Source organism: Cottoperca gobio, chromosome 16, assembly GCF_900634415.1.
Source record: "Cottoperca gobio chromosome 16, fCotGob3.1, whole genome shotgun sequence".
Classification (NCBI taxonomy): Eukaryota; Metazoa; Chordata; class Actinopteri; order Perciformes; family Bovichtidae; genus Cottoperca; species Cottoperca gobio.
This window is the reverse complement of record NC_041370.1, coordinates 19625491-19643735: the sequence shown is the minus strand read 5'-3', so window position 1 is coordinate 19643735 and position 18245 is coordinate 19625491. Positions and strand designations below refer to the sequence as shown.

The following is an 18245-nucleotide window of genomic DNA, read 5'->3' as shown; positions in this document are numbered from 1 at the left end:
ACACACACACACACACAAATAATTGTTCCCAAGCCACAATAAAATATTTGGGGAAAAGTAATATGTCCCAAGAGAGAAGGCATATTTCTTTTCTGAAAATAAACGGGGCCAAAATTTTGGAACATCTACAAAACAAAACCAGTTAACAAATTAATGAATTAATATATTGTATTAATATTGAAATGCCAAAAGTTTTTGTTTCCATACATTTAAATGTCAATTGTTTAAAGATAATAAATAATACTATTTAATAATACAATATCATTTTACTTTTTATTTTCAAAAGTCAGTTAAGATTTAGTTGTCAATTAAGCCCACACTAGAAAAAAAAAATCTTGCCTGGACCTTTTTTTCCGTCTTAATCTTTTCAGCTCCAACACATTTCAAAATATTATGCATAAATGAAAAATAAATGATTAAGACATTTAAATAACAATAATAATGATAATAAAGACACCTTGTCGTTGAATTGATCAAATGTATCTGGTATTTCAGTTTTAATTTATGGAAATAAAAGAGTGACAGAGAAGGGGAAGACATGATGCAGGAAACCATTCAAACACACACCTGTTCTCTTTTTTTTTATTTAAGAAGGTTTTGATTGAGTGATGAGTTTGCACTCTGACAAGTAGCACAGATGCAATAACAGAGAACCGACTCTGCAAATTGTAGGAGTGGTACGCTGAAAACAATGAAAACAGCACGTGATAGATAGCTCAGTCAAAAGGTTAACGGTAACTCACAGACAAAACGTCTTGTTTTTAAAAAGTGCATTCACAAACATGACAAATACTCTCAACTCATGATGTCTATTTTTATGTGATACAAAATATGCATACCTGTTTTAGATTTGTCTGTATTTCTATACATAGATATTTCTTCAAAAGGATCACTTCTTTTTTCTTTTTACAAAGGTTAAAAGCAGGGTTGTGGTCATAGCAGCTTCGGATATCTCTAGCCTCTTTACCATGTAACGAGATACACATAGTCTCAACAGATATCCAAATAAAACCTACCAATTTCTCTGTTGTTCAACTCAAACGACATACTGTCTTCATTGAAAGAGATATTCATCAGTGAAGCCTGCAGTTTAGAAAAGAAATGGATCAATAAAATGCTCGGGCCATTAAATATATTTTTGTATACCCGCTTTTTTGTCAATATCATAAATACTAAAGACACAGGACAATATTATAAGACAATGCTGGGAGACTAAATGTAAAGATTAAAATAGTTCAAACATTATTTTTTTCAAGTTTTCTAGTTCATGAGAAAAAAAAAATCAGGCGAGCACAGAAACACTATTCTTCAGTCTTTTCTTCAGTCTCTCCACGGCCCTTTTATATTTAAAAGAGCAATCATAAACAAGGTTGCCAGACAAAGGCCAGACTGTCTTTAAACTTTTCTGTTTCAGTCCTGTCCAGATAAGATGCTTGCCCATTATAAATGAGGCAGGATCCTGGTTTTCAAAGAAATTCATAAAAGCAGTCAAACATACTGATAAAAACCAATAAGTACCATGCAAATCTTGCAAGACGACATATTCTCAAACAAGAGACAAAGTATTCTTCGTATAGGCGAAATATCAAGTGAGGAGGGAATGGGTGAAAGGCAAAGACCTCTAATCAATACTAAATACTATATTTCCAAAACCAAACGAAAAATATTTAATCTGTACATAATATAGTACGCATGAGTTCAGACTGGATCAGCAGTTTATTTCCTTGTTGTAAGACTGTTAGTCTTTACCAAACGCCTACCTTGGAATAATACAGAAAAGTATTTTTAATTGATCCCAATCTCTTTGTTCTCCTCCATAAATCTGGAGAAGGGGCGGCCGGCCCCGACATCCAGACCAACCTTCTCCATCCCTGTCATTGCAGGGCTGCTTCCGGTGTGAACACGGTCCATTCCTCCATGCATGGGTCCCAATGAAGTGATTCGTGCACCGCCGAGGCTGACAGGCAGCTGGGTGATGCCTCCATTCTGGATCACAGAGATCTCATTGTTCTTCATGGCAAGCCCGTTGGTGATGGCGGCCGCGTACTGGTTCCAGAAGCTCGGGTCGACGTTCATGGCCCGAGCCGCCAGATCCTTCTGGAACATCTCGCTGAACTTCATGGCATCCCCGCCCAGCAGGGCCATGGGATTTTCCACAGACAGTCGGCGACCCCTTCGGGCTGGAGCGTTGTTCCACATGTGTGTTCCCATGTGAACCTAAAATTTGCAAGAACATAAAAAGAAACATCATGAGTGTGTCATCGTCAGTCGCAAATCCTACATCCAAAGCTAATACAAAATAAAAACAAAACGTTTTAAGGATGGAAATGGCAGGTAAATGTAAACATTTAAAATGAAATGTAAAAACAAACAAGAATGCATTTTTTATCTTATTTTGTGGTACATTAAAATGTTATATTAGAGCTAATTAGGAAACTTTAAAAAAGACGTAAATGTAGCAGCTATATTTGAACCTGGAGACCACAACCAGGAGAGACAATAAAAGTGGTGGCAAGAGAAGGGGACATGCAGTACTCCAAAGGTCTTTAGCCAGAATCGATACCAGAGTGTTACAAGTTACATGCCATGCATCTTTTCAACCACAGTGACCCCATTTATGTAAAATCCTAATTGATGCTATATTAAACTGGCTCATACCTTCAGATTGCCCTTTGTGGTGAAAGCCCTTCCACAAATAGAACAGGCGAAAGGTTTTTCCCCAGTGTGTGTGCGCTCGTGGATTTGCAGAGCACTGGCTGAGGAAAAATTCTTCCCACACGAGTGGCAGTTGTGCTGCTTAGGAGTGCGTCGTGGAGGCGGGGGAGCCAACATGGGGTTGATGTTGGGGCTCATGGTGCTCTGCGGTGCTGCAGCATGAACCTGGATTCCCACTGGAAGGTGAGAGTTGTCACTCAGAGACATTGACTTGCCGTGTCCATTCATTTCCATTTTGATCATGTTTGATGCAGTGCTGGCCAAATTAGGAGTGCTCAACCCTGAAAAAGAAGCGTTCAAATGAATATTAGAATGTTGAAGCATTACAACTGCACATTCAAACTGTTAGCCCCATATACGTAGCAAGGGAGCTGCTTACATTTTTCAGACTTGAAAACATATACAGTAAATTACACTTTCTTGCTGAGACCACAATGCATTAATTAATTAAATGTTTGAATAATATTTCTAATTATTTTGTTTCCTTCTCTGCCTATCAATGAATCATAAAGTATATATATAAATATTAAATATTAATATTAAATCATAAGTACTTATTTTTAGTAATAGCTACATATTAAAACAATATACGTATTTATATATATATACTGTATATATAAATATACAGTATATATATATATATTTTTTTTTTTTCTCATACACACCTCGATCTCTATTTAGAAACAGCATGCTGAAGTGGTTCTCCTCCTTGATAAAGTGCCTGCCAGGTTGAGTGGCCGTCAGGTCAAGGGCCCCGGTGCCTTCAGTTGCAGAAAGCGGAGATGGAGTCTCTGATTTTTCCGACTTCACTGTTGCAAAGCCAGATGAATTGTTCTCCTGGCACTCGTCTACTGTCATGGCACTGCTGTTGTTATTATTGTATGTAGCTGGGGACTTGGATCGCAGGCTCTCAGAATGGCTGTGAGCTGGGGAAAAATGCTGCATTGAGCCAGAGGACTCAGACAAAGCAGGGCTCCCCAAGCTTTGACCTTCAGCATCCCCCACTGCAGATAGGGAATCAGTGGCAAAGCAATCAGTCTCTACTCCAAAGCTGATGCCGTTCTGGGTAGGCTTTTGACCAAATGAACGGGTCATGTTGGCAGTGGAGTCGATCATCTTCATCTGGTTCTCCATTGCAGCAATGCTGGAGATGATGGAAGTTGGTGGGGAGCTCCCAGGTGAATAAGGTTTACATGGGTCTACTTCTCCCTCTTTTAAGTCGGCTTCATCTTCCATAGCTTGCTCCATTTCATCCAGAAGGTCATCATCATAGTTACTCATCGCATCTAAGCTCCTCTCGTCAAAGGAGAGGTCAGTGTCCATGTCCTGCAGACTTTCAGGGACCGGGGTGTTAGAGATCTGCCCTCCCATGTGCATACGGATGTGTTGCTGCAGCACAACAGCATTGGTGAACTTCTTCTGACAAATAGGGCAGGAGTGCTGGACTCGAAGTGGGGGTTTAGATCTATGGACACCAAAGTGTGTCTTCAGGTTTCCCTTGGTGGTGAATGCCCGTCCACATATCTTGCATTTGAAAGGCCTCTCGCCAGTGTGGATACGGTAGTGCATCTTGAGAGCACTCTGGCAGCTCAGAACGCGATGACAGATGACACACTGGTTTGGGTCAGTCATCTTCTTGTCAATGTTCTCGACAAGCTGCTGCAACTTTGATGTCTCTGAGGTTTGCATAGAGTCTAGGAGGCCTCCAAAAGGAAACTTGGCCTTAAACTGGTCTGAGAGCATGGGAAGGACAGGATGGGAGACAGGGTTAGAAATAGAGTTAGGACTAATGATGGGTTCAGTGACCTGGCCACTGCTGGACGATGTGGTGGATGTGAGGGTGGAGGAAAGGACCACTTGAGTTAGTGTAGTTGTGGTGGTGGTGTTCTCTCCTGGCCTAGAAGAGCAGCTTGGGGGAAGGAGAACACCTTCAGGCTTCAAGAGAGGAGGTGCATCACTCAACAGACAGGGTTTTGGGGAGGGTGACATAGTGGTCATGCCAGAGTCAATGAGGATATTAGGGGACAAAGATGCACACTCGCTTAATGGTGGCGATTGCCCTTGAGGGGACCTGTTGAGCGGAGTGAGGTTTGGAGACTCTCCAAAACCTCCCATCATACTCGGCAGCGTGGAAGACAGCTGGAGCCCAACTGAGTTGGGAACAGTGGAGAGGACAGGTTTGCTGTCTAGCCATGTGGTTACAGGTTTTTCTGGGGGCAAAGACATTCCATATGGGATGCCTGAGCTTGTGGGCACGTTGTCCAGGTACTCTGGCACAGGGTAGGGGTTCATCTGAATATGTGGATATTTATCTTTGTGCCTCTGGAAGTGGACTTTCAGATTTCCCTTGGTGGAGAAACGGTTTCCACATATGTTGCATTTGAAGGGCCTCTCTCCAGTGTGTGAACGCAGGTGGATCTGTAGGGCGCTGTCACTGCCAAACACCTTGGCACAGAACCGACACTTATGCTTGAAGAAGGGGTCCTCAGAGCTGGGCTTAGTGTCAAACACAGACACATTTGGGGGCTTCCCCTTGCGGTGCTTCATCAGAGCAGAGAGGGGGTCAAGCGCATTGGCTGTGGCTGCTATGCTGGCAAGTGGGTTGGGGAAGATAACGCTGCTGGATGAACTGTGAGGTATCAGCGGTAGATTGGAGGCAGAACTCAGGAGGCTGCTGTGGCAGAGTGAGGGAGGGGTGATGCAGCTCCTGGAAAGAGCTGAGCTACTGCTGATGCTACCACCTCCTGTTACACTACTACTAGTGCTAATGTTGTTTGTGACTGATGATGAGCAGGAGGGAAGTAGAGATGACAATCCATTACCACTGGGCGAGGGAAACACCAAGTTATTTGAGCATGTGTTGGGTATTGAAGAGTTAGACTGCTGACTGCTACTTTGCAGTGTTTGCGAGAGAGGCCCTTCTATTGCTGAGGTCAGGGGTGAAGGTCCTTGACCACTGAGTGTGGCTGGCAACCTAACAGGCAGCTGATGGACAGGGGGAGTGATGAAGTTGTGTAGTTGAAGCTGACTTGCGACAGGAGGGCCACAGGAGGATACAGGCCCCTGGTTTCCAGCAGCATTGCTGTGATGGTGGTTTAGAGCAGGCTGTGAGGCAGACTGTCTGTTCATCAGAGCCACCTGACTCCGTATTTGTTCTATCAGCTGCAGCTGGTGTATCTGCTGCTGCTGTAGGGCCATCAGCTGGTCCAGGATCATGGGAATAGCCATGGTTGAAACCCCACTGCCCACTGCTGCCCTAACGCTCTGTGAAAACTGGGCAACTGCAACCCGGGTGCCATGCAGGGTCTCCAAGGTAACATTGGTGCTTGGCATGGCGTAGCTTGTAACAGTGGAGGGGACAACATCATTGAGCTGAGGTAGGGAGCCGTCTGGTTCAGGGGATGTCACATCTGTCTCTTCAAGATCCATATTTTTTTCTGGTGAAAGCTCTACCTCCATCTGCTCGTCCTCCTTTTCTAGGACATTGACCCCATTTAAGGTTGATGTCTCTGGGATATCCTCCCCCTCACCAACAGGGCTGTGGTTGCCCTCCCTGGGGTCCTCACTGTCAGCCTGCTCACTAGAGCAGCTGGGTACAGGGGAGAGCTCTGTCGGGTATTCTTGGGAGGGGTTAAGCGTGTTCTCATTGTCGTTCACTATGAGCACAAGAGGGCTTTTGGTGCAACTCTTTAAATGTTCACAGAAGTCTGACCACTTGAAGAACTCAGCGCAACACTTTTCACATATGTGCGTCTCCTCACTACCGCTGCGGCTCTCATTCCCGCTGTCGGCATCTTCCAGCACTTCACCTCGTGCTAAAGGGAGTGGAGAGAGTCAGGAGAGTGGAGAGGGCATAAGAAAAGAGGGAGGAGGAAGCAAAAAAAAGAGAAAAAAAGAATTAATTAATAAAGAATCAATAAAGAATCCACACATATTTTGCAGTGCAGTACTGCAAAGATTTAACCTTTGGATTTTTTCCTCTCTTTTAACATAACCAAAATCAATATTCTTTTTATTTTTTTACTCTGAACAAATTGCCCTAGTTCACCAATTCTCAAGAACCAGGTTTGTGCATTCACACCCTCTCCATAGAGCCAGCTAATAATTTTCTTTGTGCAATCCATCAAATTATGAGGGCCTATCAATTGTGGATACTGCCGCTTAATGAAATTCCATAGAACCTATTGATTTCCAATATTTCATACAATTCACAGCTGCCTCATCTGTTGGGTACAAATCAGGACTTTGATGGCCCCATTAGGATTCCCCTCTGCTATCAAGCCCAGTCATTTCCACCTGAATTTCAAATGCCTGGGCCTTTTCATTTAGCATTGCAAAGGTAATACTTTAGTCCCTAGGCAAGGGACTCTATACTGGGACACTCTTTTGTTATGACGTCAGGAAAACTGTGTCAGAAGTGAAAGCAGAAGTCTGTATATACATACATATATTTCCTGTTAAATTAGACCATTTCAAATGTGTGCAACCAATGTATATACATATATATATAATTTAAAATCATGCCCACTTTCAAATGTTTTTGGAAATGTTTTGAAATACAAAACATTACCTTTCAGTTAAATGTCTCTCTCTCTCTCTCTCTCTCTCTCTCTCTCTCTCTCTCTCTCTCTCTCTCTCTCTCTCTCTCCCCCCTTCTCCAATGCTCTCTGAAATAAGACTCAACAAATTACATTCTAGTGCCATGGCAGCAAAGTCTCTGATTAGTTACACATGTTTAATCACAGTTGTAGGAAGCCACTTCCTCTTCCATGCAACCATCAAGAGTCAAACAAGCCGATGCAAGCTCTGAGCATGGACCCTATTCACACCTGATCAAAACCATGCAAAAATGGCCTCCCTTGTATGTTTATTTTTTTGTGTTCAAGCATAGTTATACTCTATGTGTGTGCATGTGTCGTGGCTGTATACACATTTCCCTTTCATTACGAGTGGGAAATATGCTCAATCACTGCCCCAGCACCCTGCACCCTGAGTCTCCTGTTCAGTTTAAACTCAAAGACCCGGCATATATCTGGTAATATGACTTTATTTTTTATAAATCAAAGTATTGTATATACACTTTACACATTAAATAAAAAAATATGATGACAACTGCATAGGCATTATTGCAGATAAAAGTAATTTATTACAAAAAAAATGGTCACTAAAAAAGCTGCTAAAAAGCAAAGTTGAGTTGATATGTGAGTAAATAATTCATTAAAAAGGGGCTCTGAGCTACTTATAGAGCAAAAAATGGGTAATTTGTATCTACACACACACACACACACACACACACACACACACACATACACACACGCACACACACACACACACACACACACACACACACACACACACACACACACACACATACACACACGCACACATACACACACACACACATTCCTGAATAAAGTTAGTAAGTAATTGTTTTCATTTATGCAAATGTAGTTCCACTAATCATAGGATTGAAACTCAACCAATAGGCCTGAGCTATGAATGTAAGAGATAAAAAGACATCTCGAGAATGACATTACCTCTAAAAACTGCTCATTGCAGACTGCATATGTTCACTCTGTGTGTTGCATGTGAGTAATCATGAGATTTATACAAAGGTTTAAATGGAGCGAGCCATGGTGAGGCAGACATGAAGCATTTGTGCCAATTACAGTGACTCATTAGTAAAGAAATTCATCACTCCTCCTGTAATTTCTGGCCAAAGGGGGCAGGAGCTATCAAGGTCTGGTGTCTGTAACTTAATTAATTATCAACAGAAAGGCTTTGGACAGGCTCCGTGTTTTTTGATCCTCACTGGGGGCAGGGCTGACAAAACAAGATACTATTTTACCTAATCATGTATGTTGCCAGGTTAAATTAGAAAGAAGAAAAAAAACTTATCAAGCAACTAAAAGAAAAGAAAATTAAAAAATCCTGCACTTTTTAGGTTGTGCATTATGTCCACTTTGCGATATCAATGTCACCTCCCTCCTTGATTTTCTAGTCACAAGAAAGTATTAAAACCAAAAATAATTGATAATGTTCCTAATTTCTATTACATACCATATTATTTAGCACAAGTGAAAAGGAGCAAGTGAGTATAAACGTCAGGGACACGTGACAACAGGCTTAAAATGTCCTTAGCCCGGCAGCGGACAGCAGAACTCATTTCCATAATTGAGGGTTGAAAGGTCAGCGCAAATGAGTAGGCATTGTGTTGAGCTGATTAGTTATTAGAATGGTATTACTGTCAATCTCTTTTATTCATTCATACAATTACAAGTGGGGGCCTTTGTATGCCTCTGACCTCACACACACTCACACACACACACTTGACACGTTCTTTCACACACATATGTAGACGGACAAAGGACATACAAAGATTACGTGCATACGTATAGTGATCGACACCAAAACAATGCCACATATACACACATACACACGTTTTTTGTTGTCACTGGAGAATAAATAAATGTAGTGTATTTAACTTGCACAGGCCTACAATGTCAATTTTATTTTCTTCTGGACATAAAAATAGATAATTTGATTTGGTGAATTTGATTTTAAAATTGCAGCTTTTATTTGAAAATGTCCTTCCCACTTGGCATTTTCAGTTTTGTTGCAACATTCATTTTAAACACAATAAATGGAATATTGTGAAGAATCGTACGGCCTTAATAGTTTAAAACCTAAATGTGCACACTACCAATCAAAACATATTTAAGAAACCATTCAGATGTGGGATTCTGCTCTGGCTTCTGACAGTTTTACCATTGCTACAATTACTCAACATTAAAACACAGGGTACACCATTGTTCCACTTAAATTATTATTATGCTTTTGCTGGAAATATTATAACAATGTACATGCCAATGAGCTTACAATTATAGAATTTGCATTCACAATCACCATTCACCCCTGAAACTGTGGGATACCATCGTGTTGTGCAGCTGTGTAAAAGCAACATTTTGTGTTTTTTATGTGCTTGCAAGACAGTGAAAAAGTGTGTGTGTGTGTGTGTGTGTGTGTGTGTGTGTGTGTGTGTGTGTGTGTGTGTAGGGGGTATTGATTTTCCTATAGCATGAGCAAGGAAAGGATGAAAAAAAATACAATCCGTTTTTCATTCCTTTAAGAGTCTTCATTTACTCAGATGCAAATATTAAGCTGGTCGCAGTCAATAGGGGGATTGTGGACATTGAATCTGTGTGTCCGCTATCTTGCTCAACAATCGTTGGCATGCTAACTGAAACCGCTAATCTGACATATTGTATCAGATGAGGTATTCATCCTTTGCACCGATTCTGTGAAAGCCACAGAGCCGAGCATTGAGTGAAGCATTGAGCAATTACAAATTCTTCCATTCTTAAAAATGTCCAGATTCACTTAATGAGCACAGACACACACACACACACACACACATACACACACACACACACACACACACACACACACACACACACACACAGAGACAATGACACTGGTAACATTTACTCTATGTTAAGGTGAAGTTATTTTAAAAAGGGGTCATTACAAGTGTATTGTATCCAACTATTTTCATCTTAAAACTATTTGTCAAGCTTTAAAATTTTAATTTCATCTGCAGTAATTTCAAAGAAAGGGCCTGCATTTACAGCTTTACTAGAACCGCCCCCCCTTCTGCCCCTTTAACATGCATTCTTCTCGAGCATCTGGGGATAGCTTAGGACCCTTACAGAGAGATGCATCACTGTAGGTCCTGCCCATGTGTGGAGGGGAGGGCACAAAAAAGAAAGAAAAAAATGCCTGCTGGGATCAACGATGTTGGAATTCTTTGATCACACATCCACCACTCTATTCTCAAATTAATTCTTTATTTATGTCATGATTTTTTGATTTGACAAACAACTAATTTGAATGATTTACCATATCCACTTTACTGAGGTGTTCATTTACATTTCTTTTAAATACTGAATCTGTTTGTCACATTGCATTGCATTAATTCATATAATTTTATCTATTAATATCTACATGTATTTTTTAAACCGGCGGATCTTTCAAAATATATTTTTTCTGACAGTAATGTATCCGAGCCATAAACACATAAAGCATTATTAAATGATCCCATGCACTCTCAGACCTGCAGAGGTTTAAACGTCCTCAGCACAGCTCTGCGTGTGTTTCTGTGTGTGTCTGTGTGTGTGTGTGTGTGTGTGCGTGTGTGTGTGTGTGTGTGTGTGTGCGTGCGTGTGTGTGCATGTGTTTCTGTGTGTATTTGTGTGTGTTTGTGTGTGTGCCATCGGCCTGGTCAGCCCCACTGCAGAGTGGTACAGTCATATCTGCACTAACAGAGAGGCCTTTGTCATTGCCTGCAGATGTGCAGCAGCCAAAACATTAACGATTTGTTTGTGCAAGCATTTGCAATACAGTATTCAATGACGGCACTCTGTGCAGATGACTGTGTCACCCGTCAAGATGGCTCTCTGTCTCTGGACGTGGATTTACAAAAGAGCTTGAGATGAGGAGGAGGAGGAGGAGGAGGAGGTTTTAATGGATGCTCATCCTGCAGCAGGCCAAAGACATATTTTATCATCTTTTTTTCTACTTAGGGATCTTTGCTTCAGCTAAATTAAAATGCTTATATTTTCATTTTCAACTAAACAAATGTTTTTACACGACATTTGTAACAAACTGCAACATTTCAGCTGTCAAACTGTATGTCCATGATTCTACTTTCAGAACAAATCGGTGCTTAAATCTGCTCAACAAACACACACAAAATCACCTTAAGAAGAAACAGTGATGATGAAATGTACCTCTTCACTTCATGGCTTTTTAGCTTTCTCTTAAATCCACTGAAATCTGCTGTTTTGTCTAATGTTAAAAGAGTCCTGTCAAGTTCTTCCTCTCAATCAGGATATTACTTGTTTGTGTGTGTTTTCGGTGCCGAGGAGTAATTAGGACACGGCCATATTTGAGTGCCTTCTTGAAGACATCTTTGGTACAACTATGTGGGTGGTCCAGAGGCCTGCACCCAATGGTGAGAGGGGATTAAAACAAAAGCCAAACAAAGCCCCACTGCAGGGGAACCATGTTGTCACTGTCAGCGGGGATTTCCTCACTGTATTATATCTGTTTTGCACCTCATAACTATGTACATTCCTGCCTCTAAGATTATGAAAGGAAAACGTGTTTGAGAATTCAATAAAGAGTTTGACAGTAAATGTGGATGTGGATATTTCTGTAAAGAAAGCTTCAAGAATAAAAACTGAAAGCACATTTATGTTCAATGAAAGCATGACCAACATGCCTTTCCTGAGGTGTCTCCTTAGATGTAGATAATTTATTTTTCATCACCATTAATAATGGGAAAATGTACTTTTCTTGGTTTAAATTGATGCTGTACGTGTTCTTCCACAGCTGGAGAAAATGTACCATTATGGACGTTCCTCTAAATAGGAGTAAGCACAACTGTGCTCATAATGCCCACACATTCCACATGCACACCTTCAAAGACACTGGATGCAGAGGAGGCGGTGGCCAGATGAAAAGCCCGTCGCTGTTCACACTTTCTAGGACACGAGTAAGCTGCGCTGCCAAGGTCAACGGCACACATGTTCTAATTGTACAAGGAGCTTGACATCTAGCGGCAGGGCTTGTCCGGCCGGGGCTAGACAAAGGTTAAGTCAGCAAGCTTTATAAAAGCACTCCTAAGCAGACCCCCCCACCCTCTCTCATGTCCCCGTCCGAACACACACACACACACACACACACACACAACCCCCCATAGCTCCAGGGGGTAAGTGTCCGGAAGGCCTGAGGGGGAGATGATATGGCAGGGCTTGTTGGCACTTGATTTTAGTTTTTCATCTTTTCAGGGATGCAGCACAATGAAGAGATCCTCACTGAGCTGCAGTGGACAGCAGAGTAAGAGACATCCACACACATAAAAAAGGTCAGATCAAATGTTGGGGAAAATGAACACACAAGGAGAAGTTTACAACCAAGCTCCCTAATCTTGCAGTTATTTTCTTGCTCGATGGCTATTTTCACGAAAATGTGCTCTGGACAGAGTGTCCTTGAGCACAATTTGAACGCCATTTGAATGCTTGACTTGCTCCCTAAAACCAGCCCAACATATTATGGATTTTAAGTCCAAATCAAGCAGCGACCGACGATTGGAACTTTTGAATTCCTTCGACGTTATATGCAATGATTTGTCAAGGCCGGCAATCGATGGTGTCGTCAGGAGCTGCAGCACGGCAAGAGGCAGCGGAGAATCTGATCAGGCTGCAATGATACACCAACAGTCTTGACATTCGTAGCTCGTCTGTAAGGAAGCTTTGGATGAGACATGGTGTTATTGGGTTTATTTAAGTGTGTATGGGCTCACTGTGCTCTGCCAAAGGCTTGGGATTGTTTCACTGCAACGTACGCCTGTCCTGAAAACAAGCGAGCCAGTATAGTGCTCCAACGAGGACAGGCAAGACACATTCCACGGCCACTTCCAGTCTTAAGCACAATAGCGTAGATGCTATAGGTTACAACACAGTATCTGTGTGTGTTTTTATTTTAAAGCTACACAGCCATGTAGGAAGGTGTAAAATGGAGAAAGGAGTGTATGGATGTTTTCCTTATTCTGGAAACTCTTTTCTCGTATCACAAATTGCACTAATGATTTTTAAATGAAATTCAAAATCATCCAAATTTACGTCAGAGAAAAGGTTTGCTTTTCATTCCATGATCCTACAGGAGAGCAACCTGATGGATGTTTCGTATCTCTCAACAAAATCTACCAAAGGGTTATCTCGACATGAAAACAGACACAGTGTTTGTGTTAAAATGTGAATCGGCCTTAAAAAAATACAGAAATCCACAGAGTGAATCAGACAAAAGAGCCAAGAGTCATCAGTGTGATTCCCCAAAGTCCTCACACCAACATTTCCCCATGCAAAGAGAGCTGCTCCCCAGAGATTACATCACGCATTTCTATTGTAAGAAGCCCTGCAAAGTGTGTGTCCATGTGTTACTGAGTGTGTGTGTTGGCCAACATGAGCCTAGATGGTGAGGTATAACAAATTGTAGTGATATGTTGGGAACACACGAGCATAAAAAAAAAAAAAAGCATATTTCACAGTAAACACCTAGAAAAGTGATGATCTTAATATTAAAAAAACTGCATTGTTATTATTGTTTGTTTATAAAAGGATTACATTAATGTATTCCTAATTTTAAAAAAATATGATTTTCTTCTACATTTATTACAAAATTATTTTATGAAATACAACAATTAAAAATACTACAACTTAAAATAATTGTAAATTGAAAAACAATCATGTAAAACAGTTTTTTCTGCAACATGAAGTAAGAACAATAATACTCCTATAATTCCAACGCCTTGCTCAAGATGTGACTTTAGCTCTGTAATGATTGTTTTATTGCGTAAAAGGCTGAGTACAGAATAAAAGATGAATGAGCCTTTTTTTTCCCTCCTCCACAAGGCGAGGACGAGCCCTGTCAACCGATGTTGTCGACATTGTGAGCAAAAGGGAACAAATCAAGTGTGCTAAATTTATGTGAGGGGGTAAACAAAAACATTTCCATAACAAAACGAGGCTTCGACCTGCAACAGAATCCGCATTTTGCTCCACGGAGAGCCAGACAGGCGCTGAGGGACAAAAGGCACTAATACAAAATAAAATAAAATAATTTTAATGGTTTAAAAAAAAAAAATGATATAATGAAAAATAGACATTGTTGAATGATTTACTTGGGCGGCATTAAGCATTTTACAGCTGTAAGAAAATGCCAAATAGTTCAACTTCTCAAATCGTGTGTATGCGTTTGTACATGAGTTTTAGTGTGCGCGCATGCACATCTAAAGTCAACTGTATAACATTTCAAAGACGTATTTAAGAAAACAGCTCCGATATTTGACTTATAGTTCAGTATTAAATTAATTCTATTTTAAAACAGGTCGTCCATAAAAGGCCTCCAGCACGTATTATAAATGCTGTAAAATGTTTTAAATTAATATATGCATTATTTACATTCATCTTAAAAGTCGCCTATCAGCCAGCAGCCGGTAATGTCATGCAGCCTGGGCGAGATGCAGATTAAACTGATGTTTGGGGATCAAACTAACACAACTTCTCAAACTGGAATCCTACACTTCCGTGTCCATTGAGGAGATATTTCTGACTGAATAACAGTGATGGCAAAATTATCGCATCTATGTTTAAGAAATAAATCCTATCGGCAATCTAATCCAAATAAATCCAAACTAGATTTAATTTAAGGTCGAACTCAAAGAAGTTTAAAAGCTCCTAAAACAGAGAGAAATGAAAACACAAGTGTGAAGAAGAGCTGTAGGGGGGAAGTTGTCTATTTTGAAAGAAGAGACCTCAGCTGATCAGATCCACTCACCGTGCTCGGAGATCACACCGGCTATTGCGGGATCCTCGTCCGACTTGAGGTGCTGCGGCTTGGCTTGCTTGCGTCGGGACATGCTGCTGGCGTCAATGCTGGCGATGCTGCTGCTGCTTTTGCGCTCCGTGATGCCTCTGCGTTTTGCAGATACATCAGCGGAGAGCGAATGAATCAACGTGCACACACACAAAAAAAAAGTTCGCAAATAGTCTGCTATCGCGGAGAGAGGAGGGGGACGCAAAAAAGAAAAATCAGAAATTAGCCGGTGCTGCTGCCGCCGTTGCTGTTGCTGTGCGTTGGATTGCGCATGTCGGTATAATAATTACGATAGTGAATAATGCCTCGCGATTAATGGCACCGTGTGAAGGTGGGGAGGATTGGCTGGAGTCCAGCGGACGCGCATTGGATATGGTAATGAGGGACGGGCTAAGCAATTAGCCGCTTCACTCTCAGACTTTATCCGTCTCTTTTCTTTTTACTATCCAACCTCCCCCCAACAACACAACACAACACACCAAATCTCTTGTTATGCCGAGCTCACGGGGGGGTCTTCAACAGGGAACGTCAGGCTCCTTTTTCCCCAACCTCCTTTCACGAAGCGCACTGACTCACAAGTGCTGAGGATTCACCGCTGCGTTTCTTCTCCAAGTATCTATCATCTTCATCACTCTGACCTTTATGATCCCACTGTTACCTTCAGAAAGCGTCTTCTCATAAAGTCTCGAGAGCTTGGCTCAGTTCTCTCTCTCTCGGTAACTTTTTTTCTAAATGCACCTCCTTCTGAATTGGACTCGAATGAAGCACACAGTCTCAGGTCTTTAAAGTTTTCTCTTGATGGACATGTTTCCGGTAAAGTATCTGCGGGTTGACTTGGTACACGGACATCAATGACCGGAAAGTCGAGTAAAGTTCTTGACAATAGCAATAAATTGTTAGCAGGGTTCTTTTTCTCTTTCTAATGGCGCAGCTCCGCTCTCCAAACTTTGACGCGCGTCTTCCGAGAAAGCGGATTAGCAACAGTCCTCCTCTCAGTTACACCACCAATGTGATCAAAAACTAATTTGTCCCGCAAAAGAGAAGTCTCTTCAGTGTTTCTGATCGCGATGAAGTTCCCCTCGTCCTCCTCCTGTCGCCGTGTTTTAGCTCCCGGTTGCGCATTCGCCTCGGTGCGCTCTCCAAAAAAGTGTATTTTTTCTTGGTGGCCAAACACTCAAACGCCGCTATTTTTCCAAATTAAAGCATCACTCAGTGGCTTCCCTTTTGTAGGCTTGCAGACTCATATGGAAGCCAACTTTGAAGTTATCTTCTGGCAGACCACTCGCGCTATCGGTCTCTTGGTGTCGGGCATGGCTCCGTATGTGTGTGAGAGGACTGTGCTGTGTGTGAGAGTTAACCCCCAAGCAGAGGTTCAGCCCATTGCTTTCAGCCACCACTAGGATGTACCACCACGTTACTGTTCAATGGATCGTCCTCAGACTCCAGTGTGAACACCCAGATTTGACCTCCCATCATATAATATCTCACACCAGCCACCGCATTTAAGGTTATACTGTTATAATTATCTCGCAGTGTTTCTTTGTTAAGACAGCGGAGATTGTGTGGCTCCACGGTAGGCTTTCCATCACAATGTCTTACCTTTATGTTCACTTTATTTCTAATGTATGCAACATTTTACGCACGGTGGCCACCACTGAAAATGTAGTTTGTCCTTTGCTGGCAGTAATTACATCCTAGTGATTTACTGTATAAAATAAAGATTAATATTATATAGTAATAATATTTTGAGCGTGCTGTAAGACTGTATGTCTTATTTAAAACATCATATGAACCTAATTATATTCATACTTCAGGTTATTTGTTTTCTCTTTGTTCTTGCTTAAAATGAAAAGATGTGAAAAGGACAAACGATGTTGTGTGCATTGATGTCAGCTCATCGTGGATCTGAATAAACACATTAACCCTTCACATGGAGAATTTCTATTTGCATTAAAACCTCCGGAAGCATGGGGTGACAATAATGGGAAAGGGATTGAAGGGATTAAGATATGCGAGACAAACTGGCATGTAAATAAAACGGGAAGTGCATAATTGTTATTGATAAACATGATTTATGAACAATTCATTCTTATTTTTTAGCATTACAAACGACATAACGTGTCATACGATATGACTTTAAATTAGAGAACCTTTGGTAATAATATAAAAAAATAATTATGCTGAAAATATTATTCCATGTGTTTGTTATAAATTAGAAACAATGTTTACTGTAACGATGGATGAGCCTTTTTTCAGTTAGGGGAGGGGGGGCTCAGTTAGAGCTGCCCCCCTTCCTCTTCCCCTCTCTCTCCCCCTCCCCCTCCTTCTCCCTCTTGTCTGTTTGACTTGTCTATTCCCCTGTGTGCACCTCATATGAGAGACAAATCTGTTGACAACAAGGTCGTCCTGTGAACAAACTTTCTTTTTTCTCTCCTTCTTCCTCTCCTTCTCCCTCCATCACCGCCTTAGAAGTTATGTCCAAAAGGCTGTTATTATCTGGTATTAATAGATGCAGCCCCAGGAAGACAAAATCAGCTATTGATAATTGCAAGGAGTATACGGCAGCTACTGTATCGATCGGCGTGTCCTCCACTCCCCTGCTGCTGTGAGATAAGGAGACACACTCTTTAGAGCAATATAATTTCTTTTGACCTATCTGCTTGCTACAGACTTATGATGAATAGCCAGAGTGGCTGAAGTCCTTTATCACCAAAGTTACCCCCTTGATATAATATTGATTCTTTATAACTAGCTCGCCACACAAAAAATCAAACTGTCCACTTGGCCATCATCATCATCAATATCATCACAAAGGCGGAGGAATGAAGATCCCTGCGCATCTAAAAGGCGAACCTTTACAATCTCCTCTCTGTAGGCCTAATCTTTATTTTGCTGATGATGAAAGGAGAGGGGAAACGAGGCAAGGTGCCATTTAAAACGAGATGCCATTTAATCCGGTATAGACACACACATAGAGAGAGAGAGAGAGAGAGGGAGGAAGATCCAGTGTTGATTTTTTAGATTGACAGAAAGGTTTTGTCTGATTTTAGACTACATATTACCTGCAATTCTGTCTCCACACAATCCTATAA

General features: G+C 41.4%; 1 protein-coding gene across 1 annotated transcript; it reads right to left on the bottom strand.

Moving 5' to 3' along the window:
* Positions 1–488: 488 nt before the first annotated feature.
* On the bottom strand, positions 489–16456 carry sall3a (spalt-like transcription factor 3a). The gene is made up of 4 exons (XM_029452266.1): positions 15115–16456; positions 3381–6530; positions 2659–2996; positions 489–2217 (listed from the first exon to the last, which is right to left on the bottom strand). Exons 1-4 carry the CDS (start codon positions 15194–15196, stop codon positions 1786–1788), a joined length of 4002 nt encoding a protein of 1333 aa, XP_029308126.1. The 5' UTR covers positions 15197–16456; the 3' UTR covers positions 489–1785.
* Positions 16457–18245: the final 1789 nt, after the last annotated feature.

Coding starts and splice junctions, on each gene's coding strand:
- sall3a (XM_029452266.1), bottom strand. CDS start 15,196: ATGTCCCGACGCAAGCAAGCCAAGCCGCAGCACCTCAAGTCGGACGAG. Junction 6,531..15,114: donor CGGTGTGATCTCCGAGCACG/GTGAGTGGATCT, acceptor CACTCCCTTTAG/CACGAGGTGAAGTGCTGGAA. Junction 2,997..3,380: donor GTTTCTAAATAGAGATCGAG/GTGTGTATGAGA, acceptor CTTCTTTTTCAG/GGTTGAGCACTCCTAATTTG.